This window comes from Python bivittatus, unplaced genomic scaffold (genome assembly GCF_059951505.1).
Source record: "Python bivittatus isolate LINGU-HERP-01145 unplaced genomic scaffold, Pbiv_v1 ctg000090_np1212, whole genome shotgun sequence".
Classification (NCBI taxonomy): domain Eukaryota; kingdom Metazoa; phylum Chordata; class Lepidosauria; order Squamata; family Pythonidae; genus Python; species Python bivittatus.
The window spans coordinates 6,534,776-6,558,763 of record NW_028277046.1 but is presented as its reverse complement, the minus strand read 5'-3'; the positions used below and the strand labels follow the sequence as shown (position 1 = coordinate 6,558,763).

The 23,988-nt window shown below is 62.1% G+C and overlaps 3 protein-coding genes across 10 annotated transcripts; 2 read left to right on the top strand and 1 right to left on the bottom strand.

Moving 5' to 3' along the window:
- Window positions 1-47: 47 nt before the first annotated feature.
- Window positions 48-6,857, bottom strand: SZRD1 (SUZ RNA binding domain containing 1). Of its 6 annotated transcripts, none has more exons than XM_088136984.1 (4): window positions 6,580-6,857; window positions 3,390-3,439; window positions 2,863-3,114; window positions 48-2,488 (listed from the first exon to the last, which is right to left on the bottom strand). In XM_088136984.1, the coding sequence occupies exons 1-4, from the start codon at window positions 6,628-6,630 to the stop codon at window positions 2,386-2,388; spliced, it is 456 nt and encodes a 151-aa protein (XP_087993110.1). In that variant the 5' UTR covers window positions 6,631-6,857; the 3' UTR covers window positions 48-2,385. The 6 variants fall into 6 exon arrangements, 4 of the variants coding, with proteins under 4 accessions (XP_087993110.1, XP_087993113.1, XP_087993112.1 ...); XM_088136987.1 differs by having other exon boundaries at window positions 2,863-3,117; window positions 6,580-6,740; XM_088136986.1 differs by lacking the exon at window positions 6,580-6,857 and adding an exon at window positions 4,028-5,172.
- Window positions 6,858-7,526: 669 nt separating this feature from the next.
- FBXO42 (F-box protein 42) lies at window positions 7,527-20,297 on the top strand. Of its 3 annotated transcripts, none has more exons than XM_088136980.1 (10): window positions 7,527-7,686; window positions 11,360-11,623; window positions 12,841-12,957; window positions 13,639-13,773; window positions 16,819-16,972; window positions 17,094-17,204; window positions 17,314-17,410; window positions 18,134-18,190; window positions 18,577-18,696; window positions 19,019-20,297. In XM_088136980.1, the coding sequence occupies exons 2-10, from the start codon at window positions 11,374-11,376 to the stop codon at window positions 20,147-20,149; spliced, it is 2,172 nt and encodes a 723-aa protein (XP_087993106.1). In that variant the 5' UTR covers window positions 7,527-7,686; window positions 11,360-11,373; the 3' UTR covers window positions 20,150-20,297. The 3 variants fall into 3 exon arrangements, with proteins under 3 accessions (XP_087993106.1, XP_087993107.1, XP_087993108.1); XM_088136981.1 differs by lacking the exon at window positions 7,527-7,686 and adding an exon at window positions 8,575-8,703; XM_088136982.1 differs by lacking the exon at window positions 7,527-7,686 and having other exon boundaries at window positions 11,392-11,532.
- Window positions 20,298-22,437: 2,140 nt separating this feature from the next.
- Window positions 22,438-23,908, top strand: CPLANE2 (ciliogenesis and planar polarity effector complex subunit 2). The gene is made up of 4 exons (XM_088136992.1): window positions 22,438-22,630; window positions 22,743-23,020; window positions 23,139-23,275; window positions 23,368-23,908. The coding sequence occupies exons 1-4, from the start codon at window positions 22,525-22,527 to the stop codon at window positions 23,612-23,614; spliced, it is 768 nt and encodes a 255-aa protein (XP_087993118.1). The 5' UTR covers window positions 22,438-22,524; the 3' UTR covers window positions 23,615-23,908.
- The last annotated feature ends 80 nt before the right edge of the window (window positions 23,909-23,988 follow it).

Sequence of the window (23,988 nt, the reverse complement as noted above, 5' to 3'; positions counted from 1 at the left end):
CGTCGCCGACCTCCGCTCGCCCCAGGGAGTAACGAAGAGGCCACACGTTCAAAAGTTAACGCGTTTATTTCAAATACAGTTTAGAAATCTGTCGCCCGCGTAGGCCGGCTCGCGCAAGCCGTGCCTGGCTCGCGGCCGCCGCGCCCCGCGGAGCAGCTCCCCCGAGCGCCTCCGCCGGGCTCGGCCGCGCGCGAGCGGCCCCCGCCCCCGCCCGTTACCGGGAGGGCGAGCAAACCCGCCCGCGGCTCCCCTGCGCGCGGCTGCGCCGGCGGCCCCCCTCTTCCCAGGGGAGGGCCTTGGCGCTCCCCCTCGGCTCCCCGGGGCCCAGTCTTCGGACCGGGGGGGCGGTCGGGCAAGCGCCCACCCAATGCAGCAGCAGCAGCAGCAGCCGGGAAAGGCCGTCCTGGCGCCCGCCCGCCCGCCCGCCCGCGGAACGTCTAAGGCGCGCGCGCGCGCGAGCGAGGGACCCCCGGGCAAAGCCCCGCACGGAAGGCGGCCGGCTCTCTGAGCGCCCGACCGCGTCAACCTGCGCGCAGCTCCGGGAGGAAGGGCGAAGCCGCCCCCGGGCGGCTGCCGCCCCAGACATTAACGGAGGAGCGGAGAAAGAAACGCTTCGACGAGGTTCGCCCCGGCGAGCGAATGCGGAGGCAGGGTTGAAAGAGAGGATGCACACGCAAGGGTCAGCCACGCTTTTCACTTTTTGTACACAGGTAGTTTTATTTCTATCATTGCTCTTTTGACCAGCTGCTTATTTTGCAGTGTTTTTGTACACGTCCTGTGCTGATGTACAAAGAGACACGTTCCAGCGCCCCCCGCTCCTCCCCACCCCTGCGGGCCGAGGTTCCCTTCTGTCCCAGCGAAAGAGGGGGGGTCTTTAAGCGCGGGGGTCCGCAACCCAGGCAAGCGGCAGAGGTGTCCCTTTGTACGCCGGCCCTGTCCTCCAAAGCCAGACGGTAAGACTACCGGAAGGCAGACTCGGGAAACAGCGAAGCAAGCTAGCCCGGGCACCTGAGGGTGGCGCTGGAGGGAGGCCCAAGGCCTACCCCTGCCCCCCCATGGCTGCTAGGGCGCAAAGCCCCAGCTGGTTCGGCGCGTGCAGGCATCTATCGCGTGGCAGGATTCCTGACACCCACCAGCCTCGTGGGTATCTTTTTGTCCAACCACCTGGGAAAAAGCTAGACTATTGCTTGGGGCCCACAAGCCGCAATGTGACCGTCCATCGCTGCAAATCCATTCTTCCATGCCACCTTAAAAATGGCTCTACGCCGCCAGACCTCAAGCCTTTCGTAATCCATCCCGTCTCGCGAGGGGAGGACCTCCAATCTCTGCCCTTTCTCACTTCTGAACCTTGCTTGTACCCCACTTCTCTGCCCTCCAAACAGCGCATTTACCAGGAACAGAGCTCAAAGCGCACGGGCCAAACTCTTGACCGCCCGGGGCTCGCAGCTCGCCTGATGTCCGTGGCCAGCCCAAGCACCGCTTGGCCGCTGGGTTCCTCCCCCCACATCCTCCCAAGGGCCCAGCACGATGGGAGCTAGGAACTAGCCTATGCCTAGCTCAGAGTCCTAGTGGCAAAACCGGACCACCCCCTTTGTCCGGAAGCAGCGCAAGTAGGCAAAGGGAGCGCTGCCCAAGACGAGGGGGCATGGCAATCCCGCCTGCCCCGAGACGGGAGATGAGCCGAAGCTCGCCGCACAGAGGCAGAGGCGCCGGGGCTCGTGCTGGCTCATGGGCCTTGAAGCAGCTGAGCTGGCCTGGCGGGAAGACAGGCCTCAGCATCCTCCATCCGTTCACTCAGGAACGGCAGCGGGCAGAGGAGATAGAGTTGGCCCGCCGTCACTTTCTCCCAATTCCCCTTCTTTTTGAACACTACCAACTACCATTTCTCAGATAAAGAAGTTAACAGCTAACACACCCCCTTTCTTCTTCCCATGCGTGAGGCTCCAAACCCATCCCATTCCCCAAAGCAAACAATCAAACCTTTGTGTGCACTTTCCGCCCACCCGCCCCATTCGCACCTTGCTCCAAATGTAACACGCACCCACATGCACATTTCGAGAAGCAGAGCCCCCTCCTGCTTCCAATCCCAGGGGGAGCCAGCGGGAGAAGTCATTCCTTTGTGGGCCCTCACTTCAGCAGGCAGGCGGTTGCGGAAACCCAGCACCCCGCAGGAGAAGCCTGCCCCGCTCCTTGCCCCCGTGGCGCACCCTCCTTGGCATGTCAATCCTACAGAGGCGCGGGAGTCCCAGGGCCTGGGCTGAGGGTCACAGGAGGCCGAAAGCCAAGGGGACGCCTGGTGCGAGTCACGCCCCTGCAGCCGAGGTCCACTGGTCTGCCGAGGAGGGGGAGTACCCCGCTTTCATACCAGCTGGTCGGCCAGCCGACCTATCTGCGTTGCTTGAAGCCCTGCGAACCGTCCGGGCCCAGCGGCTGCCTGATCACATTGCTGGGCTGTCTGGGGTCTTCCGGCTGGGAGATCCTTGTGGGCCTGGCGGGGGAAGAACGCTCAGTCCAGCAACAGCTGCCCCCGGTGGTCTGAATGGGAGCCCAGCCCCAGCTCTGAGAGGAAGAGGACGCCCGCCCAGCCTTTAAGCTTGCCCACCCCCCCGGGCCTCTTAGGCTGAATCCCTGATGGGACAACCGCCTGCGTTGGTAGGTCCTGCCCTGCAGAGACCCACATCAGCGTCTTCCGGGCGCAGACAGAATTTTGCCCCGAATGGAAAAGAGAGGAATGAACCCAGAGGCCGGAAGATGGCCTCCACCGGCACAGGGAAATTTGGCAAGTGTGCGTTGCAGAGACCCAGCCAGGACCCCTGCCGCCAAAACAGCAGCAGCAGCCGCCGCCGCCCAGGGCTCCCTTACCTGTCAAGGATTGGCTTTTCTTGCTCCTCTTCGGGGCTGGCGCTGCCCAGAATCCGCTTCCTGGCCTCTGCGTATTCGGCCTCCCTCTGTGCCAGTGACTTCACTGGGAAGGCAGGTCGGCTGGTAGAGTTGGGGTTGCTCAGCACCCCGTTGCTCGTGGGCCTCTTTAAGATCCGAATTTGTGGAGGCGGGCCCGAAGGAAGGCTGTCGTCCTGAATCACAATCGGCACTTTGGGCGGGGACTTGGATTTCCTGCTGCACGAAAGGAGCGGGCAGTCGCTGCTTTGTACTACTGGCCAAAAAAGCTCAACCCACCCTCTGAACTAAGCCCCTCTGCCTGTTCACCGAGAGGCAAGGCTGGAAGGCCGTCAAGCTCGTTCTCTGGTTTGCCCATCCAGATTTTCTCTGATTTACTCAGAACAGTCAGAGTTCTGGGTTCAGCCAGCGGCAGAGAAAATATCTGAACAACACCCTATTTTCCTGGCCAGCCCCAGCGAGAGCGCTGCTGAACAAGTGAACAGTCTTACCTTTCCTTCTGGGTGATTCTCAATTTCTTTTCCAGTCGCCTATCTATTTCCTGCAAGGCAATGTTGGTTGGTCAAATTCCATTTACCGCTTTGTACAGCCCTCTCTGGACCATACCAAGCAGGTCAGACACCTCGTTGTACCAAGTGACAAGCCTGACCCTCCTCTCCCCTCCCTCCCTGCCCGCAAGGCGATGCAACATCTCACCATCAGTTACAAACTCATCTTTGAAGTACCAAGAGATCCCACAAAACAGATCAGGGCTATCGACCCCACTGGAATCCACCAGGAGGGAGAAGCGTTTTGATTATAAAAAGAGATAAAACCACGGCCCTTTGCTTTTCCAGATGAAGAAAGCTGAGAATAGGCCCTCCTGGGAAGGGAGCCCAGGGTAAACCTTATCCACAGACCAGAATTAAAACTGGTTCCTGCCAGACATCAGATCCACTGGCAGCTGCATCTGCTGACCCTTCTCCTTTTGAGCAGTGCAAACAGTGAGATAAAATTAGAACCTGGTTTACAGGTTGGCCAAACACAGCAGCTGAGGATCACAGACCAGCTTCTCTGCTAGTTCTCAGCTACAGTTAGGGGCTGTGCCTTTAGCCCTGCAATTCAGGCTCCTCAGATAACTTCCACTTACCATAATGAGGTCAATGCATGCCTAGTCAATCCCATGGGCAAAACGAGCCTTTTTCCCCAGCGGTTGGGGGAGGGCAGCTCTTCCACCCAAGGGCCCCAGCAGTCACCATTTAAGACCAGTCCCAGTGGGAAGCAGAAATATGAGCATCCCTTCCGTGCCTGAGACCCGGGAGACCATTTCGGTCGTTCAAAGCAACCAAGGCTGCCAGAGGTGGTCCCACAGCCCGACCGGACGCAGGCAGCATCCAGCGTCCCCCGCCGATGAACACGTGAGGAACTCAGTTGGCCGAACTCCCCCTTGGCAAGATGGCGTGCCTGAAGGGTTGCAGTTCTCCACAGTGGCACTTAAGCAAGGCGGCTTTCTGGAGCTGCCTTGCTGGCTCTCGTAGGAAATGGTTGCTCCAGTGACACTTTCTTAACGGAGGGGGAGGCCAGGGCCCAGGTGCCAGCGCTCTCCGGCCGTCCCGCCTCCCATCTGCTCTGCGGCTGCTGCTTTTGCAATAAGAGAGGCCTTCCCCACTGAGGTGTAACTGAATTTGCTCTGTAGTCCAAAGTCTGGAGGCTGAGTTAATCTTTGAGCGTGGAGGCACACTCACTTAGCTGAAGGAGCTTTCTCCTCTGGGGAGCTGAAACACGCACACCCTCCACACGCACACAGGCGGACTTCTGTCTACCCAAGCGTCAGTTGCGTTCATCTTACGGGGAACGTTGGCTGCTGGCATTGCCCAGGTTGGACCACCTTTCCCAGTGCTGCCTATTCTGAGTGGCAAGAATGGCCCCCATGAGTTTCAGGCAGAGAATGGATTCTCCCTACAGCTGCCCCGCCTCCGCCATTAAATTATCTGCTCCTCAAGCCAGTATATACCCAAAGTCAGTACGTGAGACAGGTGGCTGTATAGATACGATGAATAAATAGATAAGATAGATAGACAGATAATTAAGTATAATGACTAAGAATACCAAAGGTAATAGCAAAATTAATCCAGAGTATGCGTGTGCGTGGGAGGAACAGGCAACATGACTGCACTGGGCTCTGGGAAGCAGGTCCAGCACAAACCTCTGTCAGCCAAGGGGGAACAGACACACGCCCAGCAGCCGACTCTCAAGCCTACATTTCAGGCTCTGGAAGTCTGAAGGAAAAAAAAACCCCACCTCACCCCAGATGCGTCTCAGATTCTCCCAGAGACGTCTCTGCCCTTCACGGGGCCCGGTTCGCTCAGAGGGTCACCCTGGGCAAGGAGGCGGCGGCTGGAAGCAGCAGGAGCTCTGCGTCCTTAGAAGACGGGGGTCCGGGAACACACCCGCGACCCCCCTCCCTCCTCGGCTTCCAGGCTTCCCTCCACCGCTGCCTGAAGTCCGGCGGGCGACAAAGGGCGGGCGGGCAGACGCTGTACGCGCGTCTGGCCAGCGCTCCGCAATCCGGAGGAGTTAAACAAGGGCCCAAGCCGCGCAGCAAGACAGCAGAGCGGCCTTCTTTTGCCCCGGGCGTATCGCCTGAACGGGCACGCGGCCTGCCCTCCGAGCAAGGAAGTCCTGCGCTCAAATGCCCGAGGCCGAGGACACCATCGGTGCGTGGGAGCTGCCGAGCCGCGGGACAACCAGACGCAACGGGGCAGCCCTCTCAGGAAGCTACGGCCTTGACCATTTCCGCACGGGCTCCGGACGCCTCCAAAGCCGAGCCCCGCGCCCCGCGCCCCGCGCCCCGCCCCGCCTGGGACTGTCATCTGCAGCGGGGGGCGCCTGAGCCCACCGGAGGCCTGAGGACCACGCCGAGGGCCGGAGCCCAGTCCGGCCTCTCGGGGCACCAGGCGCGGCCGCGGCACAGGCGCCCTCGTCTCCCCGCTCGCCCGCGGACCGAAAGCTCGTCTCCGCCCCGGGGCGCGGCAGGGGCAGAAGCCCAGCCACAGCGGCGCTCGGCGAGCCCCAGCGGAGGGAGATCGCCCCCGCTCTCCTGGAGGACGGGCGGGCGGACAGCCGCCTCGCGCCCCCCGGCGGCTGCTCCAGAAACAGGGGCAGCGCCTTGCGCGCGATCCTAGAGGCCAGTCCACCTCCAGAGGGCGCGAGATGCGGCAGCGCGTCGCCGCCTCGTCTCGCCGCGCCGCGCCCACCCGCCAGGAGGGCCGCCGGGCAGACCTCGCAGGGGCTTCTTCGGGGGAGGAGGGCCGCGCAGGCGGAGCCCCCTCCCCCCCTGCCCCGGGCGGAAAGCCCGCAGGACTCGCCGCCCGGACCGCCGCTGCCCCGCCGGACTGCAACGCCCCCCAGGCGCCCAGCATCGCGGTCCACCGGCGTCCCTCGGCCGCGCCGGCGGCGAGCTGCAGCGAGGCCGGGCGGGGTCTCTGGGCGCCGGGTGCCCCCGCCCAGAGGGAGCCCGCTCCGGGGAGCCGGCCGCCCGGAGACCACGTGTTCGGGGAAATGGGGGCACGGCCCCTTTAAGAGGCCTAGGAGCCTCCGCGAACCCAGGGATGCCTCCCCCCCGACCTCATGACCCCACCCGGCGACGGGCCACCTGCCCTCTGGGGCCTCCCTTTGGCTCCGCGGGGCTCCAGGACTCACCCCGCTGTCGGCCGCCTCCTCCCAACTCTCGGCGACCTCCTCATCTTCCATTGTAATGCCCCTCCGCCGCCAGCCCGCTCCAGGCGCATGCGCACGGCGCGGATCCCGACCCTGTCGGCGACTGCGGCTGGTCGGCCCCGCCTTTGGCGTCAGCTCGCGCCAACGCGCTTGCGCCAGCTGTCTTCCTGAGCTGCTCGGGTATAGACGGGGGGGCTGCAAATGAAGCGCCCTCTGCCGAGCGCTTCCTGTCTACGCACGCACGGCTCCTTCGTCCGCCAACCTCAGAAGAGCTCATAGGGTAGACGCCCCAGGAACTGTTGCACATGCGCATTTACGTTCCGAATTATCACAACAGCGCATGCTCATGCTCATACAACCAGTTCTGTCCCTAGGGGGCGCTCGTGCGTCCTGGCAATCTTCGTTATCGCGAGGTTTAAGCCTATGCGTACGAGTATTCCTAAATGCTAATTCAGGGGGAGAAAAGCGGGACTTTCACCTACCCCACCCCCAGGAAACTGGAAGTATGCGGCCTTGGGGGCACGATCCAATAGGCCGCATACCGAGCCAGAAACCTCGCCACCAGCCTAGCTCCCAGTGTCCAGATGGGAAACAGGCAGCGTGGATATTCGTAGTGCGGAGGAGAGGCATAGCCTCCCTGCCAACCATCATATGCAACCGCGGGGCAAGCCTGCGTCTGCAGGCGCAGTCTATCCGTGCCTCCCGTCACGCCCAACTATCTCTGCCAAGGCAGGGCGCCTCCGCAGGATATCCTTCCGCCACTCCTAACATGGCGCCGACTATGCCGGGCCTGACCTTCTTCGGATGGCGGCAGCGCGCAGGGCAGCCACACGCGCCCGCGTCCCCTCCCCCCGCGGAGCAAAGGCTCATTCGGCTCTGGCTCCGCCCAGCGGCCGGAGCACGCACGCGCATTGGGAACCCGCCTCGCCCCGCCCGCGGCCCCTCCCCTCCCGGTTGGGACGGCGGCATCAAGATGGCGGCGGCCACGGTGGCCGGGAAGGCTCACGCTCTGCGCGAAGTCGGCCGCGGGGGCTGCGGGCGCCCGCCCAAGCGGCAGGAAGCGCTGTGAGCCGCGGAGGGCGAGCCCAGGTGAGGCAGCGGCCCCGGATCCGCGGGCGGGGCGCCCCAGCGCCCCAGGCGGCGGGCGCCCTTCCGCACCCCGGGGCCGCCCCGGGAGCGCCGCCCCCGGCCCGGGAGGCCGGCGCGGGCCCACGTGCCCTGCCCGACGCCCCCGGAGGCTGGCACGCGGCCTCACGGCCCCGGGACGCGCCGCCTCCTCGCCCGGGCGGAGGGCGCCCGGCCGGCCAGGGGCGCCTCGAGCGCGACATCGGGCGGGTCCCCGGCCCGGGGGGAGGCGGCCTGCCCCGGCCACGGGCGCGCGCCTCGCCGTTGCGAGGCCGCGAGAGAGCCCGGGCGGCCGCTGCGCCCGAGGCCAGCGTGCGGGACCCCTCCCAGGGAGCTCGCCGCCCCGCCCGAAGTCCCCGAGGGCCGGCAGCCGGTCAGGGGAGGCTGCCCGCAGCGCGGCGGCCCCGACGGAGGGGAGGCGGCCAGCCGGCGCCCCCCGGGCCGCCCCGTCCTGGCCGCGGAAGGCCGCGCCCTGCGGGGACGGTCAGCCTGCCGACGGTTGGGGTCCGGCCTTTGGGGGGCGGCGCCCGGCGGCGGGGCTGCGCGGGGCGTTTCCCTGCCGGGCGGGCAGCTCCTCGCCGAGCGGAGCGCTCTGCGGCGGCGGCCCATGACTCAGGAGCGGGGGCCGGTCCCCAGCCGGCGGTCTTGGCGGGCGGCCTTCGCGGCGCGGACTCCCGCAGGCCTCCCCGGGCGCGGCCCGCTCAGGCCAGCCTCGCTGGGCGCGGGGCTCTTCGCAGCGCAGGCTGCGGCCCTCTGGCAGGCTGGGGCGACTTTGCCCTCCTGGCTCCGGCTGGGACTGGCGCGGCCCTCTGCCGCGGGGCGACCCCGGGGGCTCCGGAGAGGACGGGGCAAGACAGCTGGCCGCCTCCCCTCCGAGGCACGAGAGCGTGCCACGGCCAGCTGCCCTAAGTGCGCACCCTTGGGGCCGAATAGGGGCACCGATCCGGAGCGAGGGTCTCTGCAGCGGGGAGATTTCGCCGGGTATGGGAGTGGGCGAGCCATTTGGTCTCTCTTGCCCGCTGGAGGTCTTTCCGGCTCCAGTTTCTCCCCTCCCCCTTCCCTCTTCCGAAGCCCGCTGCTGCTGCCTACCAAAGTCGGCCAGCCTTGCCAGGCGGCCGCCGAGGATTCGGCTCCAGCCGGGCGGGCCCACGAAGCAGCCTGGATGCTGCCGGGCTCGGCTCAGATGGTCTGCTGCCCTGCGGCTTATGTGGCAAACGCTTTGGCTGGGAGGGAGGGAGGGGCACCTGGTCTGTGTGCAGAAACTGGTGGCACCGGTGAAGGCAGTGGAATTTGTTGGATCAACCCAGTTTGCTCTTTAGTACTTCATTTTCTGGGGGAGTTCAGCGGCACGTTGTGCGAGCACGTTTTCAGTTGCTCTTACTTGAAAGGGAAGCGGCAGCGTTCCCCAACCCGCTGCCCTCGGGAATTCCGGCAGATCTGAGCCTTCCGCAGTTTTTGAGCAGGGCAGGGGAAGGGAAGGCCCGAGAGGCAGGCCTCCCTCTCGTGGGTCCTTCTGCAGAAAGGGGTGAGCAGGGTGCAGTAAGCCGGTCATTGGTTCATCTGGGAATGGGAAGTTTTCAGAACTTCAGCTTTATCACCCACCCATTAAACGATCAGAAACGTCGGAACAACCTGGCAACGAAGGGCGCTCATTTTCTCTCCCTCTCTCCCTCTGAGAAAAGCGAGTGCCTTTGGGTCCGATGCCAGGTCTTTTCTGCCCTGGGGCTCAAAAAGGAAGGGGTCCTGCCACAGGCAGAGTTAAGGCGGGGCAGCCTCTTCTGGCTCCTTTTCGAGGTTGCTGGACAACTGGCTCTGCTTTTTAACACTTGCGTAGTTTTGTACCAAACTTAATACAGGCACCCCCTTCCTATTAAGCTTAAACGATTTGCATTTACATCCCCGATTTCCTGCAGACGGAGGGATGAGCTCTATACGGAAATGACACTTGCCGCAGCACGGAGTGCGCGAGAAGGGTCCCCCCCGTTAAGTGCCGGGAGCCACGGCAGCCTATTTGCAGGCCCGTTCAGAAGGAAGTCAAGTGCAGGATCCAACATTCAGAAGCTAAAAGGCTTCAAAGCCCCGGAAACAGCAGGGCTTCTGCATGAGATAGCCCCCCCACCCGCTTTGTAGGACAGGGTTCCCCAAGCAGCTCAGGGAAAACCTGATGGGTTCCCCGCACGTGCGCTCCCTCTTCCGCTCGCCCGTCCAGGCTGTCCCAGGAACCATAGAAGGGGCTCGTGAGCGAGCCGACTGTTCCCAGCTCAGGAAAGGAAGCGCGCGGATGAAGCGGGAGCAGCATTCCAAGTTCCTTAGGGCTAGGGGAACGAGCCGGCGGCCTCGTGCAAAGCAGTGATTCACTGGGTGTGTTTTGCACAGCCTGGGAGATTCTCAGGAGAACAGGGGGCGGACGTCTTCCCTGATCCTTTCGGGGGGGTGAGTGGTTCTGCTGCCCTTTTGATTCCTTCCCGGGGAAAGTGTTACATCTCAGAGGGTGTAATTAGTCAACAGCTGCAGCAGGCAAGAAACACCTCCAAACAGCTCGTCTGCCAAGAAGGCGGCTCTCTCGGCCGCAGGAGTGGGATTGCTCGTTGTTCCCAACCGGGGTGGCGGCGGCGGGGGGGTCGGATTAGGAGGCTCAGAAAGTTGGAAGCTTCTTCCCTTTTGGCCCTCGACTTCTAGAGGAGCTTTGGAGAGCTCTACCTTGCCGCCCCCAGGTGGTATGCCACACTAAGCCTTTGGAGGGGCTTGTTTCTTGTGGTCCAAGGGAAGCCCGGAGGGTCCAGAGATGACCTTTCAGTGTGCGTGTCCACTTGGGGGCAGACGGTAAGCAGGGCTTCACCTGCGAATCCAGCTGTTTCTCACAGGCTTGAGATCCGGACCACGGTTCTTGTCTTTAAACCCTGGATTTAAACCAGAGGTTCGCTCCACAAGACAAAGTCTTTCCCCGATTACTCCAGAGCAGTGGGGAATAGAGGTGTTCCGGCTCCTCTCTGCAGATGCAGGACAGCTCCCTCTCCCCATCCATCCAGGTGAGGCCTGTGTCCTCCTTGGAGTTTGTGGGAGAGCCCTGAGCTGACTGCATGGCTGACCTTAACCAGGGTGAGCAAGGAATGACTACCGCAAGGTCATCCCAAGGGAAGAACAGGTTGGGAGGCCACTCGGGGCAACCGCGTAGGCCAAAAGAACTGGAAGATCAGTCGTGGAGCAGGTTTGACTGAGAGGCTGCTTGTATTCTCAGTCTCAGCCAGAGGCAGACGAATGCCTGTTGTGCTCTCAGAATTGTAGCCTAAGGATCTGCAAGATGGTATGCGTCAACAGAGCGGCCCCCACCACAGCGGCTCCCGAGTTGCCCAGACGCTCCTGCAGCACGGGGCGGGTGCAATGGGACGTCTGGGGAGGGAGGGAGGGAGGGCGGGAGGGGCCTTTCCTCCTTTCTCACGCACCCTCGCAGGAAAACAGACTGGTCCATGCTGGCAGGGGATTGAGCCGATGGCTGCCTCCGAGCCTAGGGCTCCCGACTTGTCTAGCTGCTGCTAAACTCATTGTCAGCGTTCGGGAGGGGCTGCTAAGGAAAGGGCCCCTCTGCACGAGGACCGGCCTGTAACCTATAGCCTTTTCCCTCCCCTTTTTGGAGCAGGGGAGTGGAATGCCATGGCTAACTCGGAGAGTGACGATGACAACTTCATGGCTGTGGATCCCGAGGACGCTGCGGCAGAAGGGGCCATGGATCAGGACGAGGGAACGTGCGCTGCCCCTGCCGAGGAGGGAGGGGCTCGGCTTCACCGGTCCATGCAGGAGTTGCCAGAAGAGGTGCTTGAGTATATCTTGTCCTTCCTCTCGCCGTATCAGGAGCACAAAACCGCCGCCCTTGTTTGCAAGCAGTGGTATCGACTCATCAAAGGTACAGCAAGGATTTCCTTCGTGTTCTTCTAGCCCAGACAGGTTCGAGGAAAGCTTGGCTGTTCAGCGAGAAGGCGGTGATGGGAACTGGGCAGCAAATGGGGCTAGGGTTGTATAATCCAGAGGCTCCGGGAAGTATTTCTAGCCCTTGAGAATGCCAGAAACGGGCGAAGCAGAGAGGGGGCGCTGCCAGGGGGCTGGAGGGAGACGCCTCTCCGTTTCCCTCATCCTTTCCTGCGCTCCCAGGAGCAAAGCAAGAGGTGGGCAGCCCGTGCCGCCACTGCCTTCACGTGCACCATTCCGGGTTCCTCTGTCGGCCTGGCTGGTTGCTTTCCCTTGGTTTCTGGTTTTTGCCTGTTTTTTCCTTAAAAGTAGAAGCTGTCTTGTTAGTATTGCTGTACAATGGGTCGGTTGCTTTTTGCACTTTTAACAGAATGCTGAAAGATCCCTGTGGGGTTCAGGAATTGGACTCGGACCGGAGAGGCCCAGGTTGAGCCCCATCAACCGCGTGGTTCACCGGGGGGCCAAGCCAGTCCCTTTCTCTCAGCCATTCCGTGTGGCAGGGTGGCTGTTTGGGGGCCACTTTGATCTCTGGGGGGGGGTGTAGTAATGATTTTTTAAACCCCAGATCTGTAGCATATAAGAGCAACACGTGGGCTCTTATGCATGTACTTGAATGCTGCAGCTAGAAGTTTTGGATTCAGAGATGTGCCTAAGTGGGCGTGCGAGACGGAGAACGTGTTCCAAAGAATGGAAAATTCAGTCCTTCTAGGAAACTGGCTTGGCCTGCATTTCAAGCCCCACGTGTTCCAAACATTGCTAAACGCAATTATAAACCTCTTCTCTCGCCCCCCCGCTACTTACCCCTCATTTGGGACCAGTTTGCCAAGTGAGTTGGAAAGACTGGATGGGGGCGGCCTCTACCCTCCTCCTCCTGTTGTAGAAGAAACAAGACTCCACAACTCTGGGCTTTTCTCTGACATTTGGAGGGGACTTCCCTGGAGCTGCTGGCTTCTGCTTGTCTTCAGGCATGGGAACAGAAAGTGTGTCTGTTGCTTCCTCTGTTATGCTGCCTCCCCCTCCAAAAAGGGGCCCTAAAAGCTCCCCCAGGAGACTCTGGCTTTGCACATTTGCTGTCCTGAATCAAACCAGATCCGGTAGCCCCTCAGCCCGCTCATTTCCTGTCACAATGTCTCGCTGCTCTTCCTCCTCTTCCAGGCGTAGCCCACCAGTGTTACCACGGCTTTATCAAGTCAGTCCAAGAAGGGAACATTCAGTGGGAGAGCCGCACATACCCCTATCCTGGTACCCCCATCACTCAGCGCTTTTCGCACAGTAGGTACCTAACTGGCAGAAGGTGTCCTGCTCAGAGGACCACAGGGTGGGGAGGGGGGTCCTAGGATCCTGTGGAGAACCCCACGCTCTTACCTTTCGCAAAGAGTCTGGATGCGGCTGAGGCTGCAGGAGCTGAGAGAGGTGAGCCCCCAACGTTGCTGGAAAGCGGAAGGTTCTGCAGAGAACACCTCTCACCCTTTAAACACTGATCCTAGGGGAAAGGAGTAAACGTCAGTCCTGGAAGAAAGATAGGTTTTCATTTTTAAGTGTTTATGCTTTTCTGATTTATGAGAGAGTCTCAGATGAGATATGATAAGTGAAATGCTGAGATTGGATAGCTACGTAAATAAAATAGCATCTTTTTCAAAGGAGAGTGTCACCATGGAACATCAGCTGGGGCAACCATAAAGTCTCAAGTCAGAGAACCTAAGACACATCTAGATCAAGTTTCCTCAGTTTCATAGGAGTTCAAACAGCCATGCTGCTCTTGCAGGACGGTGTTCAGGGCAAAAGGCCGTTAAATAATACTCAATCTGGGGAGCAAGGGAAACGGAAAAGAACCATTGTAGTAACACGTGCTTTGGGGCCTTTCCCTGAGGTCTTGAACTGGAGGAGGGAGAAATTGTGGTTTCGGCAGGAACAGCTTTAAAGTTGGCCTGATTCTGGTCTGGTGCTTTCTAGGTGCTTGTTACTATGACGCCAATCAGTCCATGTATGTCTTTGGGGGCTGCACCCAGAGCAGTTGCAACGCAGCTTTTAACGACCTCTGGCGACTCGACCTTAACAGCAAGGAATGGATCCGGCCCCTGGCTTCAGGTGAGCAGGGCTGGGTGTTCTCTCTTGCTCGCCCCATCGCTGCAGCAGCTGCCTGAGAACAGTTTCTTGCAAAAAGAGCTGCCAGGGTGGAGCTGGCTCTGGGGCTTTCTCAGCTTTGACACTGGCCCTGGGCTGCTGCTGGCTCCAGATCAGCAGGAGGGCCACCAGGGAGCACCTTCTTCCTGAGGGAGGCTGACACTCTCGGCAGGGTGGATGCCGGCCTGCCTGGAACCCCTTCCCTCTCTTCCCTCTCTCTCTTTGAAGCCTGGCCTTCTTTGATCTTCTCCACTCCTGCTTTGCTGCCAGTTCTGGTGGCCCCAATTCCCAACTCTCCTCCAGAGCTCTCCCAGTTGCTGGGGACAGTGGGACGGTGTTATGGGGGGGAACAGAGGGCCTCTCTGCGAAGAGCTGGGAGGAGAGGGAGGCCCCCCACTCCCCTGCGTGTGGCCTCCTTGAGGACATCCGATTCTCCCTTGGGGGTAAGGAAACGCCACACTCAGGCAGCCCCCCTGACCGACTCCTGGGGGGAGACTCTTGGCAGAAGCAGCAGCTCTTGCTCCCCCCCCACCCTGGAGTGCAACTCGGGCTGCCTTGGTGAGGTCAGGAGCGTTCTCACCATCTTCCCCAGCCGAGGACTCCCCGTCGTTCTGGGCGTTCCCGGGACAGGTATTTGACCGAGCTGATCAGACGTGTCTCTGCTAGTTAACACCCACCAGCCAGAAAGAGTGTGGGAAATCAGTGTGTTCTCACCGTCCTCAGGTTCCCACCATGAGGGCTATCCATTGTTGTAAACAAAAGGCGTTTTTCCCATTCCAATCCCAAGTGATTGACTTTGCATGTTAATAAAAAATACATTTTTGCTAGGTGTTTGGGAGGCCTTTTGAGCATAGGGCGAAGCCGCAAGAGCCGGAAGCGCTGAGGAACCTGGCCAAGGACGGTCTCCTTCCCTAAACCCAGCCCAGCTTTTCTCCCTGTGCTTTCCTGCCAGCTGTGCCCTTTGGAGGAGGGGGGGTGACGTTGGCAGCTGGGGAGAACATTCATCTCTTTGGGGAGACGAGACAGTGCAGGAATGGATCGGCTGGCTTCCTCCCCCTGCAGCCTGTGGTTTTCAAAGAGCGGGTCCAAAGGGTTAGGGTTTTCCTGGAGCTCGGCTGGCTCGGGAGGAAGCGCGACTGGCCACCGCGACGCCCGAGTTCCCTGCGAATCTTTTCGAAGCCAGTGCTGCTCTCCAGTTGCGGCAGATCTTTTTCAGAGGAGGGAGGTTCTGGGAGTGAGAAAGTAGTTAGAGTCCAAAACAAAATGCATTTCCAGTCCTCCTCATGGCCCAAGCTCCTGTCAATCGTGGCCTTTCTCACCCTTTCCTTTAGAGCTGCAACACTGCCTTTTGAAAAGCTGCACCACTTAGTAAGAGCAGCAAGCATAGCTTCCAGGCCCTTTTCTTCCCCCATCTACATTATTAAATGGCAGTGGGAGCTGAATTCCCTTCTCTGCTCAACCGACAGTTCAGCTTCTTGCAAAGGAAGGCAAGAAGTCTCTTAGGGGGTCCTGGAAATGCAGCCTGTTCCATGACATGCATCAGGTTGATAGAAGCTTGAACCTGCAGGGACCCTGGGGAGAAAAGGAGCCGACATCTTCCTCCCACAGAGAAGCGGGCCTTGGCGCTGCCTGGAAGGCCCTCTGTGCCTCCAGTCTTCTCCCTTGGGCCAGGGGCAGGCTGGTCTCGTTGCTGTGGTTCTCTTGCTTTTCCAGAGTGACGGGCTTGTTCACACAGGCTTGTAGTCCCTGGTATTTAGGTTCTGTTTTCTGAGCGTTCGACAGTGTTTCCAGCAGGCAGGGGTGGTTATTTTTGTTCATGCCCTGTTCTTGCCTTATTCGCCTCCTACGGAATTCAGTTACTTTCTCCTGGGAATTGCTGGATATGCTGAACCAGCCCCCGCCCCACACCCGGGGCTTCAGGGGTCTAACTTTAGGTACCTATTTTTGAAAAGTCTGGGCTGGTTCATTTGGTAGGCCCAGGCTACAAACAATCCTGCCCCCAATTTTGATGTGGGGTCCTCCTCCTCCTGTCAGCCTGACCTTGGGGTCATGTTGCATGTGTCAAGAGTGCCAATTCTCAAGGAGCAAGTCAAGGCTCCCCCTGTGCACTTACCTTTACTGCACTGCAGGGCGCATGGGCATTTGGAGGGGGGTGGACTGTCGCCACCCCCACTTCCCCGGCTGTGTATTCTCGGCCACCGGCTTGCTGTCCTTGGATGTCTTGGGAGGTTCTGGACGCAGGACTTAAGGCAGACGGAGCCCCAGTTCCTCTGGCTCTGAGTTCTCCGCTCCACCCAGCAGTGGGTCTCCTGCGCCCCTTGCCAGGAACTTCCTTCCGCTGCATCCCTGAAATTTGGAAAGAGGATAGCTGGGGTTCAGCTTTTAACCCAGTGGCCGAGAGCACCCCGCCAACCTGCTGCTTCTCACTTAAGAGACCTAGTGTGCTCTCTCCCAGTGAAACCAGCCTGTGCATCATTGGCCCCTTCCCTTGGGAATCCCTGGCCACCCTGGGTCATGCTCTATCTGGAGGGAGGGTCCCTGTATCCCCCCTGCCAACAGAGGGTCTCTGAGGTGGCCTTTGCCTCTGTTGCTCCCCTTTGAATCATGGCAAGTGGCCACTTTACTGGCCCCTTCTCCGGCAAACACGGAGGGCTACCATCCTTCTAGTTTTCTGCTGCAGGGAGGGAACGGCTCTGGGTTCGAAGAGAGCCCCATTTTCACAGGAGAGCTCTCAAGGAGCACAAAGACCTCACCCCTAGGAAAGGCAGGGGCGGGCAGGCGGCTCTGCTTGAATTGGACACCCACCTCCAACGAAGGCAAGCTATGGATTGTGGCAAAAGGTTGCCCAACTCAAGTAGGCTGGCTGGCTGTTTCTGACAAGTCGGCAGGGGAGGGAGGAAGCCCCTCGGCTGGATCGTCAGGCCTTGTTTGCCGTGACATCAGACCACCACGGCGGTGCCCAGAATCCCTTTGCAGACGCCGCCTAAAGATGCTCTTTTTCTGTTGCAGGTTCCTACCCGTCGCCGAAAGCTGGAGCGACCCTCGTCGTCTATAAGGACTTGCTGGTGCTGTTTGGCGGCTGGACGCGGCCAAGCCCTTACCCCCTGCACCAGCCAGAGAGGTTCTTTGATGAAATACATACCTACTCGCCTTCCAAAAATTGGTAAGAGCACGTGGCTGTTTTTCAGCCTCCAGTTCAAGCACCTTGTTTTTGCTGAGGACAGAGGTGTGTAGCAGGTACGTGCATGCCTTTTGAGCCGGCTCCATGCGTCGTCCTCCTCCAGGTGGAACTGCGTAGTGACAACCCACGGCCCCCCTCCCATGGCTGGCCACTCCTCCTGCGTCATACAGGACAGGATGATTGTCTTTGGAGGCTCTCTCGGGTCCCGGCAGATGTAAGTCTCTCTCCTCCTCCCTGGCCAGCTTTCCTCCTCTTATGAATAAAGAATTTCCACGATCTCTAAAAAGCTCCCTGAGGCCCTTGCGTCTTGCTCTTCCCCGCAGGAGCAGCGATGTCTGGGTGCTAGATCTGGAGCACTGGACCTGGTCGAAGCCAAGCATCTCTGGGCCTGGGCCCCACCCGCGAGGAGGCCAGTCCCAGGTAAGGCCCCCCGCTTCAGTAGCAGCTCTTTCCAGAAATGGTGCAGGCGGTGAGGTGTCCCCGTTCTCCTCACAGACGAGCAAGCCTTGAGGCTCCCAGATAAAGCCCTGGCGTTTCCCGCAGCTCCAACTAAAGGAAGGCAGGAAACTACCCTTTCCTGGCCTGAGCAGACGCTGAGGATTACAGCGGGGACTGTTCAACACAAATTTATACCCAGAGAAGGGCCTTCTCAGAGCCAGAGCCAAGCAGGTCCCAGATGGAGTAGGGATCGGTGGAGCGTTTCCCGTTCACTTTTTTTTAAAGGTTTTTTTATCCGCCTTTATTATTTTCATAAACAACTCAAGGAGGTGAACGTACCTAATACTCCCTCCTCCAATTTTCCCCACCACAACAACCCTGTGAGGTGGGTTGGGCTGAGAGAAAGAGACTGGCCCAAAGGCACCCAGCCGGCTTTCGTGCCTCAGGCGGAACTAGAACTCACCATCTCCTGCCCTCTAGCCCGGAGCCTTCACCGCGAGACCATTTGAGGTAACGTTGCCCTGTTAGAGGGAGCAGATTAGTCTTCCCCCGATAGGCCTCGGAGATTAAGCTTGGCTTAGAAAGAGGGGGGATGAGTACCCCCAGGACCCACCTGTCAGCGGCCTGCATCGCTGCCTGTGCTAGCCAGGCCTTCTCTGGACTCAGTGGCTGACGTCTGTGGGCATTTCTTTCCCTGTTCTTCAGATTGTCATAGATGACGAAACCATCCTGGTCCTTGGGGGCTGTGGGGGCCCAAATGCGGTGAGTAGACCAAGCTAGGGTTGCTCTGGCCATTGATTCCCTTTTCCCCAGGGTGTCTCTTTTCTGCCCTTTCAAGACCTTTGTGTCTGGGACTGCTTCCATTTGAAAAGGCTCTGGTCTACACACGGGCAACACACGGCTTGCTGGCATCCTCTGGCTACCAGGTCTGATTTGCCCACTGCCAACGTCTCCTTCTTGGGGAGACGACGCAGAAGCTCCCTTGTGCTGTACTGCTTGTCTTCTCCTGAAGAAGACAAAAAGATGGAGCACAATGGACAAATGGCCAAAAATTCTGTGAGCTTTGAGGATTGCAAAGCCTTCTCTTGAGAGAAAAACTGTAGAGTGCCCCGTTATCCGGATGTTTACGCGTTTGCCTGCTTTTGCAGCTTTTCAAGGATGCTTGGCTACTGCATATGAGCTCCGACCGTCCCTGGGCATGGCAGCCCCTGAAGGTAGAGAACGAAGACCAAGGAGCCCCTGAGCTGTGGTGTCACCCAGCGTGCAAGGTGAATGGGAGGGAAAGCAAGAGGAACCCTTGGTGAAATTCTCCTTCCTCTTCCGCGCCTCGTAATCAGCCAAAAAGGGGGACAGCTTCTGTTAAGGGTGTGATGTATGGAATAAGCTAAAAGTGAGTCCCTCGATTGGCTAATCTTCTCCCTGAGCAGGGGTGCAGTGTTTTCTTGTGGGCTGGAACACAGGTTTGTTGCACCATTCAGAGGGGTCCTCTCCTCCGTCCGCCCCTTCCCACATTAGGCAGAGACCAGCTATAAGCAGGAGTGCCTGGGGGATCCTGCGGCCGTCCCGTGCTAGTTGCTTCTTCTCTTCCAGGTGGGGCAGTGCGTGGTCGTCTTCAGCCAAGCCCCCAGCGGGAGAGCACCGCTCAGCCCTAGTCTGAACTCTCGCCCTTCTCCCATCAGCGCCACTCCACCAGCCCTGCTTCCTGAGACACGAGAATACCGCTCTCAGTCCCCCGTTCGGACTACAGACGAGGCTCCCTGTGTGAACGGCCGCTGGGGCACCCTTAGGCCCCGGGGGCAGAGGCAGACACCTTCCGGGTCCCGAGAAGGAAGCCTTTCCCCGGCCAGAGACGATAGCTCGCCAGTGCTGAACGGCAGCGAGGCCTTCTCTCCTGGCACCACAGCCGTGGGTGGGGCCTCTCCAGACAGCCCGCTCCAGCTGCTCTCGCCAAGCACAGCTTCTGTGACAGAAGGCTATGATCTGAAGGTTGGCATTTCCTTGGCACCAAGACGGGGCTCTCTCCCTGATCAAAAGGACCTGCGACTGGCAGCTGTAGATTTGAACTGGGAGCCAAAACCCCCTTCTCTTGTTTGCCAGCTGGATGGTGCAGACAGCAGGACGGTCAGCACGATAGGCCTCAGGAACCCGCCAGACCACACAAACGGCATTCACACCCCGCCTCATATGTCTAGCTCCTTGATGGGGGCAGTTTCTCCTAGTGCGCTGCGGCGGAGTCTGGAGGCAGTTCAAGCGCTCTCTTCAAAGGCCCTGCCCACTTTGGCAGTCCGAAGCCCTCCCGTGGCGTCCTCGCCCGGATCCCCAGGCAGCCAGAGCATTACCAGCACTGCTGAAGCAGCTGTGCCCGCTGCCCCTCGACCCAGCTCTGCTCAAGGAGACGGGCACGCCTTACCACCCATTGCTCGTCGCCTGGGCCACCATCCACCGCAGTCCCTGAACGTCGGCAAGCCCCTGTATCAGAGCGTCAACTGCAAGCCCATGCAGATGTACGTGCTGGACGTCAAGGACGCCAAGGTGCGCGGGCGGGTCCAGTGGAAAGTGTTCCACGGCAGCGCTGTGGTGGGGCCGCCCGAGACCAGCCTGCACACTGTGGTTCAGGGGCGGGGGGAGGTGATCATCTTTGGCGGCTTGATGGACAAGAAGCAGAACGTCAAGTACTATCCGAAAACAAATGCCCTGTACTTTGTGCGTGCAAAGAGATAACATGGCCGTGGGCGACCTCCCCTCCCCTGCCCTGCCCTCCCCTGCCCTGGCCTCGCGGCTCCCACCGAGCCCATCTGCCCTACCCTGGGTGCGCTGTCAAGCAGGTTGTGAATGTGGCATCCCACCCACCAATAAAGAGATCTAAGCAAACGGCACAAATGGTTTCCTCCAATTCCCGGCGAGGGCTGAAGCCCCTTTTTGAGCGCCGCAGCAGCAGGTACAGAGCCTTCTAGGCTCAAAGATCAGCTGCAGGAAACCCGGCTGAGCGGGATCCAGCCGTGGCTCAGGCTGCCTCCGAGCCAGGTGCCGCAGGCCGTCAAGGTGGCTGTCTTGCGCACGGAAGCCATCCGGGGAGAACGGTCCTCCGTCAGCTCCAGGCCGGCACGTTTCAAAGAGGGGGGCCCAGTTTGAGCCCCGTGGCACAGACAGGAAACTACAGCCAGGAGGAGGAGAGCCCACCCCGGGCTTAGGGATAGGCACCCTCCCCCCTTGCGGCCTTCCTCCTAGTTCTCAGGCTGGAGCTGACCTCTGGAAAGCAACCTCTAGGAGAAGCCAAAGCCCCCCGGGCCAGGAGCTTTGCAGCCGTCGCACCAGCCCGGGAGCCAAGGCCTCGCTCTCCACTTACGGGGTGGAGGGCCGCGCGTGGGCTGAAGCCCCAACCTGTGACAGAGCAGCGAGGGGGGCTGAGAGACCGACCGGCTGTTCCCACTCCTGTGCTGCAGCTGTGGGAGCGGCCTCTTGGGGACAGGATATGCCACGAGGCTTCTGCGGGGAGGCCTAGATCACCCCGTCAGTCTCGGCAACCCCAGATTAGGAAAAGGGCGAACGAGAGCGGAGCACAGCTGCTATCAGCTACCTGGCACACCCCGAGAAAGAAGCAAGCGGGAGGGCGGCACCAGCTGCATTTCAGGTGAGGGTCAGGCAGGGCTGTTCCCCAGACCTCGGCGGCCCTGATTGGGGACCTTCAGCGCGTAGTCCCTGAGAGGCTGTGGCTCGGGGGAGGGAGGGGGGAACCTTCATCGTAGGAAGGCTGCGGAGAACCCCAGGAAAGACCTCTTGGGGGCTGGGGTAATCACATCAAGGATCGCTCTCTTTCTGCTTGGCATACAGGGTGACCGCGCTCTCGAAACCCGCGCCTTTCCCCCCCGTCTTTGCCTCCGGCCGGCCACCCACGAATAAGACCACCTGACGGTTGAGAGCATTTGGGCAGCGAGCTCAGCGAAGGGGGAGAGGGTGGGCCCCCGTGCGACCCTCGGATCTTGCAGCCCCGCCGACGGTCGGCTCCGCGCTGCTGCGGAGCTCAGCGCGAACGCCTTTCCCCGGGAGGGCCGGGTCGCGCTTGGCCCCCCCTTTTCCACCGGAGGACGGAAAGCTGCACCTTCGAGCTCCCAGGCTGGCGGCCAAGATCCCCGGTTCCAGGAGGGTTTGGGGGCTCCGCCAGGAGCAGCTCGGCAGGAGGCGGCGCGCTTCTCCCCAGCGAAGCCGCGACAGCCTCTGGGGCCGGAGCAGCCGAGCCGAGCCCGCCCCCCTGTACCTACTGGACGGAGCAAGACGACCACCGGGGACTTTCTCGCGGAGCCCCCCGGCCCCCCGTGCTTGACAGGGGCAGCGGGCAGGGGGGCCTCACACGGCGCAGGAGGCATTTGCAGCAACCCCCCCCCGCTTCACACAGCCCCGCCTCCGGTCGTGCAGCGATCTCTGCGCGAAGTCCGCGACCGACCGATGCACGCGCCGGACAGCTGCGGGACCCCCGTCGTGGTCCTACCCGGAGCGCGGGTCTCGGGGGAGGCGCCGCTCCTCGCCCCAAGCCTGCCCCGCCCCGCCCCGCCCGCGGGCTTTGCCAGCGGCGGCGACCTAGAGAGCAGCGCCCTCCCGCCGCGGGCCAGTTCGCTCGCTCGGTTTCTCGGCGCGGAGCCTCCCCTTGCAGGAGAAGCGCCCTCGGCGGCTTCCTCCGCGCCCCCCGCTGCCCCCCCAGGACAGCGAGCGAAACACGAAGCCGGCGCCCTAAGGCGGAAGCCCTCCAGGGCTCTGGGCTCCCGCAAGCGCGGGGGGCGGAAACTAAGCGCCCTCCGCCTCGAAGAGCGAGGCCCGCGGGCTGCGCGTGCCACCGAACCCCCGATGCGCACAGAAGGAACCGCTCCGCGGCCCCCCAAGCCTGGCCGCAGCCGGGTCTGCCCGGCCCCTTCCCCTCCGCGCCGGCCACGACGGGCGGCGTTTCAGCGCCGGGGTGCCGGGGGCGGGGCGATCCGTGCGCCTGACGTCGCACGCGGCCGCGGCGCCCGTTCGCGCATGCGCGCTGGAGGGGAGCGGGCGGCGGCGGCGGCGGCGAGCCCCCGGCCCTAGCGCCTTCCGGCAGTGCGAGGCGCCGCTCGGAGATGCTGGTGCCGCCGGGGTCGGTGGTGGACCCGGAGTGGCACCGCACGGAGGAGGGCCGGGGCTACCTCGCCGCGCTCCTGCGGCGGAAGCGGCGCCGGGCTTTCGGTGAGCCGCCCGCGGGCGGGCCAGCGGGCGCTCCCGCCTCGGGGCCCGGGCGGGCGGGGCGGGGCGGGGCTGGGCGGGGCGGCCGAGCGACCTGGCGCCTTCTCCGCGGCAGGGCTGATCGAGAGGCCGGCGCTGCCCCCGCGCGCGGCCGCGGACGTGGCCAGCTACAAGGTCTTCGTCGCGGGCAGGAGCGGCGTGGGCAAGACGGCGCTGGTGGCGCGGCTGGCGGGCCTGGAGCCGCCCGCGGCGCACCACGAGACGGCCGGCATCCAGACCACGGCGCTGTTCTGGCCGGCGCGGCTGCGCGAGAGCGGCCGCGCGCTCCTCTTCCGGCTCTGCTTCTGGGACTGCGGCGAGGCGGCGCTGAGGCGCTTCGGCCACCTGCTGCCCGTGAGTCGGGCGGGGCGGGGCGGGGCGGGGAGGCCCGGCCCGGCTCGGCTCGGCTCGGCTCGGCTCGGCCGGCGCCTCCGCCCCCGCCCGCCCGCTCCCCCTTCGCTCCCGCCCGCAGGCCTGCCGGGAGAGGGCGGACGCGCTGCTGCTCGTGTTCTCCTTCGCGGACCGCGCCTCCTTCGACGACCTGCCCGGCCAGATCGCCCGGCTGGCGGGCGGAGCCGGGGGCGCGCTGCGCATCGTGGTCGGCACCAAGTATCCTTCCGGCGAAGGGGCCGCGGGGGGGCGCGCGGGGGGTCCGCTCCGCTCCGCTCCGCTCCGGCTGCGCTTCCTTGACCCCGCGCCAGGTCCGACCAGCTGGCCCACGCCGACGTGACCGAGGCCGACCTGCGGGCGTTCGGCCGCGCCTGGGGCCTGCCGGTCCTGCGGGCGAGGGGCGCCGGCGGGCGCGCCCCGGACGGGCTCGCGGGGCTGGCCGAGGTGGCGCCCCTCCTCAACGGGCTCGTCGAGCACCTCTGGCGGCGGGACCAGGCGGCGGCCGGGCTGCTCCCTCCGGGGCCGCCGCCTGCCCTCCCGGAGGGCGCGGCTCCGTGACGCCGTCCTCCAGCCCTCGACCGCGGCGGCCGGCGGGAGCCCGGGGCTCGGCGGGTCACAGACGCGGGCGCTCGGACGCGTGTCGCAGGCCTCCCGCCTCCGGCCCGGTTGCTGCGGGAAGAGCGGGGCGACGGCCGCCTTGCCCTGAATTCTCTCTAGCCACGGACGGGCCGGGAGAAGAGTCTGCGCCTGCATGATCTCGCCACGACGGCCGACTCGCGCTTCTTGCTGGACGGGCTCTTTCCCTTGTCTCGCTGTCTTCGTGCCCCCCCTAAATAAATATTTTGAAATAGATGGGACCGTCTACGGCCTTCCCTGTGTACAGCCGTTATATCTGTGCTCCCTTGCGACGCGCTCGTTTTAATTTTGCCGTT